The sequence below is a fragment of the Pseudophryne corroboree genome, chromosome 4 (genome assembly GCF_028390025.1).
Source record: "Pseudophryne corroboree isolate aPseCor3 chromosome 4, aPseCor3.hap2, whole genome shotgun sequence".
In the NCBI taxonomy this organism is placed as follows: domain Eukaryota; kingdom Metazoa; phylum Chordata; class Amphibia; order Anura; family Myobatrachidae; genus Pseudophryne; species Pseudophryne corroboree.
The window spans coordinates 110,728,742-110,743,046 of record NC_086447.1 but is presented as its reverse complement, the minus strand read 5'-3'; the positions used below and the strand labels follow the sequence as shown (position 1 = coordinate 110,743,046).

The window sequence follows — 14,305 nt, the reverse complement described above, 5'->3', positions numbered from 1 at the left end:
CCACCCCAGCACTGCACATCCAGGCTGAGGCGATTGCTGGTCGCAGTATAACACCCGTGTGAGTGTATATACATTTTAGGATATTCTCATGCTTTCTGTCAGCAGGTTCCTTAAGGGCGGCCGTATCAGGAGACGGTAGTGCCACCTGTTTAGACAAGCGTGTGAGTGCTTTATCCACCCTAGGGGGTGTTTTCCAACGTGCCCTATCCTCTGGCGGGAAGGGGTATGATGCCACTAACCTTTTAGGAATTATCAGTTTTTTATCGGGAGAAACCCACGCTTCATCGGGAGAAACCCACGCTTCATCACACACTTCATTTAATTCCTCAGATGCAGGAAAAACTACAGGTAGTTTTTTCTCACCAAACATAATACCCTTTTTAGTGGTACTTGTACTATCAGAAATGTGTAAAACATTTTTCATTGCCTCAATCATGTAACGTGTGGCCCTACTGGAAGTCACATTCGTCGCTTCATCGTCGACACTGGAGTCAGTATCCGTGTCGGCGTCTGTATCTGCCATCTGAGGTAGCGGGCGTTTTAGAGCCCCTGATGGTCTTTGAGACGCCTGAACAGGCACAAGCTGAGTAGCCGGCTGTCTCATGTCATCAACCGTCTTTTGTAAAGAGCTGACACTTTCACGTAATTCCTTCCATAAGCCCATCCACTCAGGTGTCGACTCCCTAGGGGGTGACATCTCCATTATAGGCAATTGTTCCGCCTCCACATCATTTTCCTCCTCATACATGTCGACACAGTCGTACCGACACACAGCACACACACAGGGAATGCTCTGATAGAGGACAGGACCCCACTAGCCCTTTGGGGAGACAGAGGGAGAGTATGCCAGCACACACCAGAGCGCTATATATATGTTGGGATAACACTATACAGAGTGTTTTTTCCCCCTTATAGCTGCTGTTTATATTATACTGCGCCTAATTAGTGCCCCCCCCCTCTTGTTTTACCCTTTTCTGTAGTGCAGGACTGCAGGGGAGAGTCAGGGAGACGTCCTTCCAGCGGAGCTGTGAGGGAAAATGGCGCCAGTGTGCTGAGGAGATAGGCTCCGCCCCCTTCTCGGCTGACTTTTCTCCCGCTTTTTTCAGGAATCTGGCAGGGGTTAATATACATCCATATAGCCCTGGAGGTTATATGTGATGTATTTTAGCCAGCCAAGGTGTTCATATTGCTGCTCAGGGCGCCCCCCCCCAGCGCCCTGCACCCATCAGTGACCGGAGCGTGTGGTGTGCATGAGGAGCAATGGCGCACAGCTGCAGTGCTGTGCGCTACCTTGGTGAAGACTGATGTCTTCTGCCGCCGATTTTCCGGACTTCTTCTTGCTTCTGGCTCTGTAAGGGGGCCGGCGGCGTGGCTCTGGGACCGGACTCCGAGGCTGGGCCTGTGTTCGGTCCCTCTGGAGCTAATGGTGTCCAGTAGCCTAAGAAGCCCAAGCTGGCTGCAAGCAGGCAGGTTCGCTTCTTCTCCCCTTAGTCCCTCGATGCAGTGAGCCTGTTGCCAGCAGGTCTCACTGAAAATAAAAAACCTAAAACTAACTTTTCCTAAGAAGCTCAGGAGAGCCCCCTAGATTGCACCCAGCTCGGTCGGGCACAAAAATCTAACTGAGGCTTGGAGTAGGGTCATAGGGGGAGGAGCCAGTGCACACCAGGTAGTCCTAAAGCTTTTCTTTTGTGCACAGTCTCCTGCGGAGCCGCTATTCCCCATGGTCCTTACGGAGTTCCCAGCATCCACTAGGACGTCAGAGAAATTTATGATCTGTTTCTTTCCCTTAAACATGTGCACCCTTGTGTCGGGGACCGAGGGTTCATCCGCAATATGCAACACATCCCTTATTGCCACAATCATACACTGAATGCCTTTGGTCACCCTAGGGTGCAATTTCACTTCGTCATAGTCGACACTGGAATCAGAGTCCGTGTCGGTAGTAGTGTCTTGTGTTAAGGGACGCTTTTGAGACCCCGACGGGCCCTGTGAGTCGGTCCAATCCGAGGATTGACCCCCTGATGTCCCCCCTAATTCAGCCTTATCAAGCCTCTTATGTAAGGATGCCACACTTGCATTCAACATATGCCACATGTCCATCCATTCTTGGAGTCGGCACAACCGACGGGGGGACACCACTCATTTGCTCCACCTCCTCCTTGGAAAAGCCTTCCGCTTCAGACATGTCGACACCACGTACCGACACCCCGCACACACAGGGATTAACCTAAAAGGGGACAAAACCCCAACCAGGCCCTTAGGAGAGAGAGAGAGAGAGAGTATGCCAGCACACACCCAGCGCTTAATAACACTGGAAAAATATGACCAGATAGCGCTTTTATATATATAAAATGACCAGATTCCCACTCACTGCGCTCAAAATGCCTCCCTCCTCTTTTTTCCAGCCTGAATGTTCAGCAGGGGAGAGACCAGGGAGCCAGCGTTTTCCTCATGCAGCTTCTGTGGAGAAAATGGCGCTGGTTAGTGCTGGGGATCAAGCTCCGCCCACCCGACGGCGGGCTTCGGTCCCGGTGATTTTTTTTTATAGAAAATAGCGGGGGATCGTAGAATTACTGCCCAGGAGCCTAATCTACCTTGTCAGTGCCCAAATGTGAGGTTTATTGCTGCCCAGGGCGCCCCCCCCCCCTACGCCCTGCACCCTTCAGTGCTGCTCTGTGTGTGTGAATGGGAGCAATGGCTTACCTCATGAAGATCTGATGTCTTCTGCCGCCTATGATGTCTTCTGCCTTCTCATACTCACCCGGCTTCTATCTTCGGCATCTGTGAGGAGGACGGCGGCGCGGCTCCGGGACTAACCCCAGGTGAGACCTGTGTTCCGACTCCCTCTGGAGCTAATGGTGTCCAGTAGCCTTAGAAACAGAGCCCAACCGTTAAGCCAGCCCTGCTTCTCTCCCCTCAGTCCCACGATGCAGGGAGCCTGTTGCCAACAGGACTCCCTGAAAATAAAAAACCTAACAAAATTATTTTTAAACAGAAAACTCTGGAGAGCTCTCTGCAGTGCACCCATTCTCCTCTGGGCACAAGATCTAACTGAGGTCTGGAGGAGGGGCATAGATGGAGGAGCCAGTGCACTCCCATAGTAAATGTTCATTTTAGGTGCCCTATCTCCTGCAGAGCCCGTCTATACCCCATGGTCCTTACGGAGTCCCCAGCATCCTCTAGGACGTAAGAGAAAAGGAGAATTATATATAGATCACGCTGCTGAGACACTGCTCAGCCACGCGGCGCTGTAAAAATGCCTCCCGCCGGCTGGTGCGCGCCGGGACTGCTGTTACAAGGTCCCGTAGCGGCCCCCGAGCACCGCTCGTTCATCTGCGGTGTAGAGCGCAAGCTCTGCTGTCTCCTCCTGCACACAGGGAACATATGCCAAATCCTGCGCCGCACTTGCTCCCGCGCGCAGACCGCTGCGGATAGCCTGTTCTGATGCAGCGTGCAAGCTTTTAGAGGGGGGAGGAAGGTTAATAAAGTAATATTATTAATTGTAAAGGGAGAGAAAAAAAATAAGAATTTACTTACCGATAATTCTATTTCTCGTAGTCCGTAGTGGATGCTGGGACTTCCGTAAGGACCATGGGGAATAGCGGCTCCGCAGGAGACTGGGCACAAAAGTAAAAGCTTTAGACTAGCTGGTGTGTACTGGCTCCTCCCCCCATGACCCTCCTCCAAGCCTCAGTTAGGATACTGTGCCCGGACGAGCGTACATAATAAGGAAGGATTTTGAATCCCGGGTAAGACTCATACCAGCCACACCAATCAAACCGTACAACCTGTGATCTGAACCCAGTTAACAGTATGATAAACGTAGGAGCCTCTGAAAAGATGGCTCACAACAATAAACAACCCGATTTTTTTGTAACAATAACTATATACAAGTATTGCAGACAATCCGCACTTGGGATGGGCGCCCAGCATCCACTACGGACTACGAGAAATAGAATTATCGGTAAGCAAATTCTTATTTTCTCTGACGTCCTAGTGGATGCTGGGACTTCCGTAAGGACCATGGGGATTATACCAAAGCTCCCAAACGGGCGGGAGAGTGCGGATGACTCTGCAGCACCGAATGAGAGAACTCAAGGTCCTCCTCAGCCAGGGTATCAAATTTGTAGAATTTAGCAAACGTGTTTGCCCCTGACCAAGTAGCTGCTCGGCAAAGTTGTAAAGCCGAGACCCCTCGGGCAGCCGCCCAAGATGAGCCCACCTTCCTTGTGGAATGGGCTTTAACAGATTTTGGCTGTGGCAGGCCTGCCACAGAATGTGCAAGCTGAATTGTATTACAAATCCAACGAGCAATCGTCTAATTAGAAGCAGGAGCACCCAGCTTGTTGGGTGCATACAGTATAAACAGCGAGTCAGATTTTCTGACTCCAGCCGTCCTGGAAACATATATTTTCAGGGCCCTGACTACGTCCAGCAACTTGGAGCCCTCCAAGTCCCTAGTAGCCGCAGGTACCACAATAGGTTGGTTCATGTGAAACGCTGAAACCACCTTAGGGAGAAATTGAGGACGAGTCCTCAATTCCGCCCTATCCGAATGAAATATCAGGTAAGGGCTTTTATAGGATAAAGCCGCCAATTCTGATACGCGCCTGGCTGAAGCCAGGGCTAACAGCATTACCACTTTCCATGTGAGATATTTTAAATCCACTGTGGCAAGTGGTTCGAACCAATGTGATTTTAGGAATCCCAAAACCACATTGAGATCCCAGGGTGCCACTGGAGGCACAAAGGGAGGCTGTATATGCAGTACCCCCTTTACAAAAGTCTGGACTTCAGGAACTGAAGCCAGTTCCTTCTGGAAGAAGATCGACAGGGCCGAAATTTGAACCTTAATGGATCCTAATTTTAGGCCCATAGACAATCCTGCTTGCAGGAAATGCAGGAAACGACCCAGTTGAAATTCCTCTGTAGGGGCCTTCTTGGCCTCACACCACGCAACATATTTACGCCAAATGCGGTGATAATGTTTTGCGGTTACATCCTTCCTGGCTTTGATCAGGGTAGGGATGACTTCATCTGGAATGCCTTTTTCCTTCAGGATCCGGCGTTCAACCACCATGCCGTCAAACGCAGCCGCGGTAAGTCTTGGAACAGGCAAGGTCCCTGCTGAATCAGGTCCTTTCTTAGAGGTAGAGGCCACGGGTCCTCCGTGAGCATCTCTTGCAGCTCCGGGTACCAAGTTCTTCTTGGCCAATCCGGAGCCACGAGTATAGTTCTTACTCCTCTCCTTCTTATGATTCTCAGTACTTTTGGTATGAGAGGCAGAGGAGGGAACACATACACCGACTGGAACACCCACGGTGTTACCAGAGCGTCCACCGCTATTGCCTGAGGGTCCCTTGACCTGGCGCAATATCTGTCCAGTTTCTTGTTGAGACGGGACGCCATCATGTCCACCTTTGGTTTTTCCCAACGGTTTACAATCACTTGGAAGACTTCTGGATGAAGTCCCCACTCCCCCGGGTGGAGGTCGTGTCTGCTGAGGAAGTCTGCTTCCCAGTTGTCCACTCCCGGAATGAACACTGCTGACAGTGCTATCACATGATTTTCCGCCCAGCGGAGAATCCTTGCAGCTTCTGCCATTGCCCTCCTGCTTCTTGTGCCGCCCTGTCTGTTTACGTGGGCGACAGCCGTGATGTTGTCCGACTGGATCAATACCGGTTGACCCTGAAGCAGAGGCCTTGCTTGACTTAGGGCATTGTAAATGGCCCTTAGTTCTAGGATATTTATGTGAAGAGACGTTTCCATGCTTGACCACAAGCCCTGGAAATTTTTTCCCTGTGTGACTGCTCCCCAGCCTCTCAGGCTGGCATCCGTGGTCACCAGCATCCAATCCTGAATGCCGAATCTGCGGCCCTCTAGAAGATGAGCCCTCTGTAACCACCACAGGAGAGACACCCTTGTCCTTGGAGATAGGGTTATCCGCTGATGCATCTGAAGATGCGATCCGGACCATTTGTCCAGCAGATCCCACTGAAAAGTTCTTGCATGGAATCTTCCGAATGGAATCGCTTCGTAAGAAGCCACCATTTTTCCCAGGACTCTCGTGCATTGATGCACTGACACTTGTCCTGGTTTTAGGAGGTTCCTGACTAGCTCGGATAACTCCCTGGCCTTCTCCTCCGGGAGAAAAACCTTTTTCTGGACTGTGTCCAGAATCATCCCTAGGAACAGTAGACGTGTTGTTGGAATCAGCTGTGATTTTGGGATATTTAGAATCCACCCGTGCTGACGTAGCACTACCTGAGATAGTGCTACTCCGACCTCTAACTGTTCCCTGGACCTTGCCCTTATCAGGAGATCGTCCAAGTAAGGGATAATTAATACGCCTTCTCTTCGAAGAAGAATCATCATTTCGGCCATTACCTTGGTAAAGACCCGTGGTGCCGTGGACAATCCAAACGGCAGCGTCTGAAACCGATAATGACAGTTTTGTATCACAAACCTGAGGTACCCTTGGTGAGAAGTATAGATTGGGACATGGAGATAAGCATCTTTGATGTCTAGAGATACCATATAGTCCCCTTCTTCCAGGTTCGCTATCACTGCTCTGAGTGACTCCATCTTGAATTTGAACCTTTTTATGTAAGTGTTCAAAGATTTTAGATTTAAAATTGGTCTCACCGAGCCGTCCGGCTTCGGTACCACAAACAGCGTGGAATAATACCCCTTTCCCTGTTGTAGGAGGGGTACCTTGATTATCACCTGCTGGGAATACAGCTTGTGAATAGCTTCCAATACTGCCTCCCTGTCGGAGGGAGACGTTGGTAGAGCAGACTTTAGGAACCGGCGAGGGGGAGACGTCTCGAATTCCAATTTGTACCCCTGTGATACTACCTGCAGGATCCAGGGGTCCACTTGCGAGTGAGCCCACTGCGCGCTGAATTTCTTGAGACGACCCCCCACCGTGCCTGAGTCCGCATGTAGAGCCCCAGCGTCATGCTGAAGACTTGGCAGAAGCGGGGGAGGGCTTCTGCTCCTGGGAAGAGGCTGCCTGGTGTAGTCTTTTTCCCCTTCCTCTGCCCCGGGGCAGAAATGAGCGGCCTTTTTCCCGCTTGCCCTTATAGGGACGAAAGGACTGAGTTTGAAAAGACGGTGTCTTTTTCTGCTGAGAGGTGACCTGGGGTAAAAAGGTGGATTTTCCAGCCGTTGCCGTGGCCACCAGGTCCGATAGACCGACCCCAAATAACTCCTCCCCTTTATACGGCAATACTTCCATATGTCGTTTGGAATCCGCATCACCTGACCACTGTCGCGTCCATAACGTTCTTCTGGCAGAAATGGACATCGCACTCACTCTAGATGCCAGGGTGCAAATATCCCTCTGTGCATCTCGCATATATAGTAATGCATCCTTTAAATGCTCTATAGTTAATAATATACTGTCCCTATCCAGGGTATCAATATTTTCAGTCAGGGAATCCGACCAAGCCACTCCAGCGCTGCACATCCAGGCTGAGGCGATTGCTGGTCGCAGTAGAACACCGGTATGTGTGTATATACCTTTTAGGATATTTTCCAGCCTTCTATCAGCTGGTTCCTTGAGGGCGGCCGTATCAGGAGACGGTAACGCCACTTGTTTTGATAAGCGTGTGAGCGCCTTATCTACCCGAGGGGGTGTTTCCCAACGTGCCCTAACCTCTGGCGGGAAAGGGTATAGTGCCAATAATTTATTAGAAATCAGCAGTTTTTTATCGGGGGAAACCCACGCTTTATCACACACCTCATTTAATTCATCTGATTCAGGAAAAACTACTGGTAGTTTTTTCACACCCCACATAATACCCTTTTTTGTGGTACTTGTAGTGTCAGAAATGTTCAATGCCTCCTTCATTGCCGTGATCATGTAACGTGTGGCCCTACTGGACATTACGTTTGTCTCCTCACCGTCGACACTGGATTCAGTATCCGTGTCTGGGTCTGTGTCGACCATCTGAGGTAACGGGCGTTTTAGCGCTCCTGACGGTGTCTAAAACGCCTGAACAGGCACTAATTGGTTTGCCGGCTGTCTCATGTCGTCAACAGTTTTTTGCAAAGTGCTGACATTGTCACGTAATTCTTTAAATACGACCATCCAATCAGGTGTCGACTCCCTAGGGGGTGACATCACTAACACAGGCAATTGCTCTGCTTCCACATCATTTTCCTCCCCATACATGTCGACACAATCGTACCGACACCCAGCACACACACAGGGAATGCTCTGATAGAGGACAGGACCCCACGAGCCCTTTGGGGAGACAGAGGGAGAGTTTGCCAGCACACACCAGAGCGCTATATATATACAGGGATAACCTTATATAAGTGTTTCTCCCTTTATAGCTGCTGTTTTATATTTGCTGCCAATAGTGCCCCCCCTCTCTTGTTTTACCCTGATTCTTGTAGCAGGACTGCAGGGGAGAGTCAGGGAGCCATCCTTCCAGCGGAGCTGTGAAAGAAAATGGCGCTTGTGTGCTGAGGAGAAAGGCTCCGCCCCCTTCACGGCGGCCTTTTCTCCCGCTTTTTTCAGGAAAACTGGCAGGGGTTAAATGCATCCATATAGCCCAGGAGCTATATGTGATGCATTTCTTTAGCCATATAAGGTTTTTATAGTGTTTTATTGCGTCTCAGGGCGCTCCCCCCCAGCGCCCTGCACCCTCAGGTGACCGGAGTGTGAAGTGTGCTGAGAGCAATGGCGCACAGCTGCAGTGCTGTGCGCTACCTTATTTGAAGACAGGAACGTCTTCTGCCGCCGCTTTCTCCGGACCTCTTCGCTCTTCTGGCTCTGTAAGGGGGCCGGCGGCGCGGCTCCGGGACCCATCCAGGCTGAACCTGTGATCGTCCCTCTGGAGCTAATGTCCAGTAGCCAAGAAGCCCAGTCCACTCTGCACGCAGGTGAGTTCGCTTCTTCTCCCCTTAGTCCCACGATGCAGTGAGCCTGTTGCCAGCAGGACTCACTGAAAATAAAAAACCTATTTAAACTTTTACTTCTAAGCAGCTCAGGAGAGCCACCTAGCCTGCACCCTTCTCGTTCGGGCACAAAAATCTAACTGAGGCTTGGAGGAGGGTCATGGGGGGAGGAGCCAGTGCACACCAGCTAGTCTAAAGCTTTTACTTTTGTGCCCAGTCTCATGCGGAGCCGCTATTCCCCATGGTCCTTACGGAAGTCCCAGCATCCACTAGGACGTCAGAGAAAAAGAAGAAAGAATCTAACCTAAGCTACACTCTGATCTACCTCACGTTACCAGTACTCACGCTTAGAGGATCTCCTGTAGAGAGATACAAGAAATCTTGTCTCTCAAAATCATTTTGGCTTTGTCCCCCATTTCATTAGTTGACGCAGCACGATTCTTAAACGTGAACTTTGTCCCCCTTTTATTAGGGGGAACGCAGCCTCTTCGTCTGGTAAAGCCTGCACCCCCTCTCATTTAGGTGGGATCGGGCCTTTACCATCTTTTCCTTTAACAACCTGCACCCTCCCTTTAGTTAGGAGGGATTGGGCCAGTATAAAAAATAAATAAATAAATAAATCACTCTTCATGGAGCAGGAGCTCCCTTCTGTGCTTGTACCTCCTAGGCACAATTTTCCAAACTGAGGGAGGAGAGATGTGAAGGGGGAGGAGCCGGCTGTGCAGACAAATCTAATTTTAGATTGTGCCACACCTCCGGTTGCAAGCTTCACACCCCTAATGTCTAAAGGAATGCTCCAGTGTCCCCTAGTGGATGAAAGAGAATAGTGGCCACACTGGGACATTCGTGGCAACTTGCAGTTTGGACCTTGGCCAACATTCTGTTTCTGTGTGGCAAATTCTGCAACCTCTGTTTCTTATTTCTGTAAGCCCATTTTCATCTGCTCACCCCCGCCACAAAAGGTATGGAGGGAGGTGACTGATCCCTTCAAAATATGTATTTTCTATAAAAAGAAATTGTCCTAAATATTTTCCAAAATAAACCTAGTTAAAGATTTCGGTATTGTAGCTGAATGTTAATATTTAAATTAAATTTGCTGTCATGCAACAGTTATCTTGAGCCACCAAGAGAAAAACCAATGGGAGCTGAGCAAGAGACAAACAGAAGGGCGCAAGTTCCTCAATAAGGCCATAGAGCATACGGGAGAAAAATAAACTGCAGAACACAACCTACACATTCACTTACCTGCCATTCATTGATCTTCTGCTCAAACTTAACGGTGCGCCCTTCATCATACACAATTTGATCCTTAAACGGCTTTATACGTTTCTCAGTCTCCGACACCTGAAATAAAGACATGAAACAACTTATATTCTCTAGTATTTGGGATATAAAATAAAGAAATTGTCAAACACGCATCTAGAAATGAAGTTATTTGTGCACAGATTCTGCAGTGGACTGTAGAGCTACAATCGCATAGAGTTCGTTCCAACAATGGCCAAGTTTCCACACAGTAACATGAGTCTTACCACAGCCCAGGCCATTTCACACCCGAGATCTTCCATTTTTTTTTTAGTTTCTGCCAATGATGCCAGACTTTTAAATTTCCCCTCCTTTTCCACGCACTCTCGTTTCAGCTCTTGCAGCCTCTGGGGAAAAGAAAATGGAGATCACTGTTCCTCTTGGCGACAGCAAAGGTTGTGTGAGGGTGCAGCGGATGGGGGTGTGGCTGCATGTACCTTATGGCACACTATTGGTCCTTGCTACCACGCCTCCTTGAACATATTCAGAGTATATTATTTAACTAGGTCTATAGATTTTAAGCTGCGCCTCCTTAGAAAACAAGGTATGTACTTATTCGGATTTTATGTATGATTAATATTACTTAAGCTTTTGTTACAGCGACTGTCCGATGCTGCTCCTCACAAATAGACAACAAGTCAGTACTTTATGCTGTACTGGCAGCTATGTCATGTATCTATATAAAGTGACACAGTGCCAGCTCTGATAATAACTACAATGAATATATACTGTATCTATTGGCAACTGCATGAAGACACGTCTCTTGTTCTGTATATTGAGCGCAATTGTTAGAAGTTATTTTGGGTAAGATAAACAGGTACAAATTACAACTTATCTTTATGGTTTTATTCAATAACTAAAGATGGTAATTCTTACAATAACATTTTTACTAAATTGCAATATGAAGCCAGGACACCCTTCTCAGCTCAATATAACAGCATCTTCTTCTAGCCCACTCGTAGTCCTCCACCTCCCAGCCCACTCGTAGCCCTCCACCTCCCAGCCCACTCGCAGCCCTCCACCTTCCAGCCCACTCGTAGCCCTCCACCTTTCCAGCCCACTCGTAGCCCTCCACCTTCCAGCCCACTCGTAGCCACCCCAACTCCCAACCACTCATAGTCCCCCCACTCCACTACCAGCCCCCCTCATAGACGCCACACTCCAATCCCAGCCCCCACATTGACCGTACACTCCACTCTCGGCCCCCGGACACAGACCCTGTTTCTAAAGTCCTCCTAGACTGAAACCTTTCCGGTCTGCTCCCCTGAACGGTTTAACATTTGACAAACCAGCTCTAGAATCTTACCTCCACACCAAACACAATTTGGTCATGAGTTCTGGTCTTGGTTTCCATGATATACGAGTAATCTTCCTTCATCTGATCCAACTGTGTAGCTTTCATGAAAAACTAAAAGAAAAAAAATCCAGTGGTTCACGCGCACACATGGCACACACATTTCAACAAAGTCACAGACAAAGGACGATATCCTATTAGCCCTAAAGGTCTCGCCAGGGGCTAGCCTATTAGCACCGATAAGCCACTGGAGATTTTGCTACGCCCCAAAAATAGCCCCATTTTTCAAGCGACAACGGGTCTGTTTCTACCGAAAATACACAGGTTTCACTGAACATGTGTGTTTTCGGCAGAAAATGCTTTTTTTTTTTTTTTTTTTTTTTTTACAGGCGATCTAATTGGACAGCCTGAAAATATTTTTTTTTTTTTTTAAATCAAAAAATCTGGAATAAATGCGAAAAACATAAATTTTTCATGATTGGATACCAGCCAAAGTAATTGCACAAGAGACTTACTATAACTAGACAGTCACACACCTTATATTTGTCAGATTCATTCTTCGATTGTAGAAAATGTTTACTCATCTCCTGAGTTAGAACAGACACTGGATTGTCAACCTGAAAGTGAAAATAAAATATAAAACAGTTCCCCGAGAATAAGAAGTTGCCATTTAATGTAAGTTATCTGTTCAAAAAGCCAACTAATGCAATTCCCTCAATATACAGATGTGTCCACTAACATCTTTGCTTTTTTACAAATTTGGCACAACATGCAAAACACGGCTAAGCTGTTTTTCACGAGTAGCGAGTGGATGAATTTTAAAATTTTTGTTTGCCATAATACAATATGTATAAAGTAACATACTAAAGAAGCAAATTAAGAAAAAATAAGATTTTACTCACCGGTAAATCTATTTCTCGTAGTCCGTAGTGGATGCTGGGAACTCCGAAAGGACCATGGGGAATAGCGGCTCCGCAGGAGACTGGGCACAACTAAAGAAAGCTTTTAGGTCACCTAGTGTGCACTGGCTCCTCCCACTATGACCCTCCTCCAAGCCTCAGTTAGGACACTGTGCCCGGACGAGCTGACATAATAAGGAAGGATTTTGAATCCAGGGTAAGACTCCTACCAGCCACACCAATCACACCGTATAACTCGTGATACTATACCCAGTTTAACAGTATGAAAACAACTGAGCCTCTCAACAGATGGCTCAACAATAACCCTTTAGTTAACAATAACTATGTACAAGTATTGCAGACAATCCGCACTTGGGATGGGCGCCCAGCATCCACTACGGACTACGAGAAATAGATTTACCGGTGAGTAAAATCTTATTTTCTCTGACGTCCTAGTGGATGCTGGGAACTTCGAAAGGACCATGGGGATTATACCAAAGCTCCCAAACGGGCGGGAGAGTGCGGATGACTCTGCAGCACCGAATGAGAGAACTCAAGGTCCTCCTCAGCCAGGGTATCAAATTTGTAGAATTTTGCAAACGTGTTTGCCCCTGACCAAGTAGCAGCTCGGCAAAGTTGTAAAGCCGAGAACCCTCGGGCAGCCGCCCAAGATGAGCCCACCTTCCTTGTGGAATGGGCTTTTACTGATTTAGGATGCGGCAGTCCAGCCGCAGAATGCGCCAGCTGAATTGTGCTACAAATCCAGCGAGCAATAGTCTGCTTAGAAGCAGGAGCACCCAGTTTGTTGGGTGCATACAGGATAAATAGCGAGTCAGTTTTCCTGACTCTAGCCGTCCTGGAAACATAAATTTTCAAGGCCCTGACTACGTCCAGTAACTTGGAATCCTTCAAGTCCCTAGTAGCCGCAGGCACCACAATAGGTTGGTTCAAGTGAAAAGCTGATACCACCTTAGGGAGAAACTGAGGACGAGTCCTCAATTCCGCACTATCCATATGGAAAATCAGATAAGGGCTTTTACATGACAAAGCTGCCAATTCTGACACACGCCTGGCTGAAGCCAAGGCCAATAACATGACCACTTTCCACGTGAGATATTTTAGATCCACGGTTTTAAGTGGCTCAAACCAATGTGATTTTAAGAAACTCAACACCACGTTGAGATCCCAAGGTGCCACTGGAGGCACAAACGGGGGCTGAATATGCAGCACTCCTTTCACAAACGTCTGAACTTCAGGTAGTGAAGCTAGTTCTTTCTGGAAGAAAATCGACAGAGCCGAGATCTGTACCTTAATGGAGCCTAATTTCAGGCCCATAGTCACTCCTGCTTGTAGGAAATGCAGAAATCGACCTAGTTGAAATTCCTCTGTTGGGGCCTTTTTGGCCTCACACCAAGCAACATATTTCCGCCATATGCGGTGATAATGCTTTGCAGTTACATCTTTCCTGGCTTTAATCAGCGTAGGAATGACTTCCTCCGGAATGCCCTTTTCCTTCAGGATCCGGCGTTCAACCGCCATGCCGTCAAACGCAGCTGCGGTAAGTCTTGGAACAGACAGGGCCCCTGCTGCAGCAGGTCCTGTCTGAGCGGCAGAGGCCATGGGTCCTCTGAGATCATCTCATGAAGTTCCGGGTACCACGCTCGTCTTGGCCAATCCGGAACCACGAGTATTGTTCTTACTCCTCGTTTTCTTATTATTCTCAGTACCCTTGGTATGAGAGGCAGAGGAGGGAACACATAAACTGACTGGTACACCCACGGTGTCACTAGAGCGTCCACAGCTATCGCCTGAGGGTCCCTTGACCTGGCGCAATAGCTCTCTAGTTTTTTGTTTAGGCGTGACGCCATCATGTCCACCTGTGGTCGTTCCCATTGATTTA

General features: G+C 48.4%; 1 protein-coding gene across 4 annotated transcripts in view; it reads right to left on the bottom strand.

Annotated features, from left to right (window-relative positions):
- SMC6 (structural maintenance of chromosomes 6) overlaps nucleotides 1-14,305 on the bottom strand; it is a 370,384-nt gene that overhangs the window by 238,425 nt on the left and 117,654 nt on the right. For all 4 annotated transcript variants that reach the window (XM_063915349.1, XM_063915346.1, XM_063915348.1 and 1 more), the window contains 4 exons: nucleotides 12,043-12,123; nucleotides 11,519-11,620; nucleotides 10,440-10,559; nucleotides 10,156-10,254 (listed from right to left, as the gene is read on the bottom strand). In XM_063915349.1, coding sequence (XP_063771419.1) covers nucleotides 10,156-10,254; nucleotides 10,440-10,559; nucleotides 11,519-11,620; nucleotides 12,043-12,123 — 402 coding nt within the window. The remainder of the gene's footprint in view (nucleotides 1-10,155; nucleotides 10,255-10,439; nucleotides 10,560-11,518; nucleotides 11,621-12,042; nucleotides 12,124-14,305) is intronic.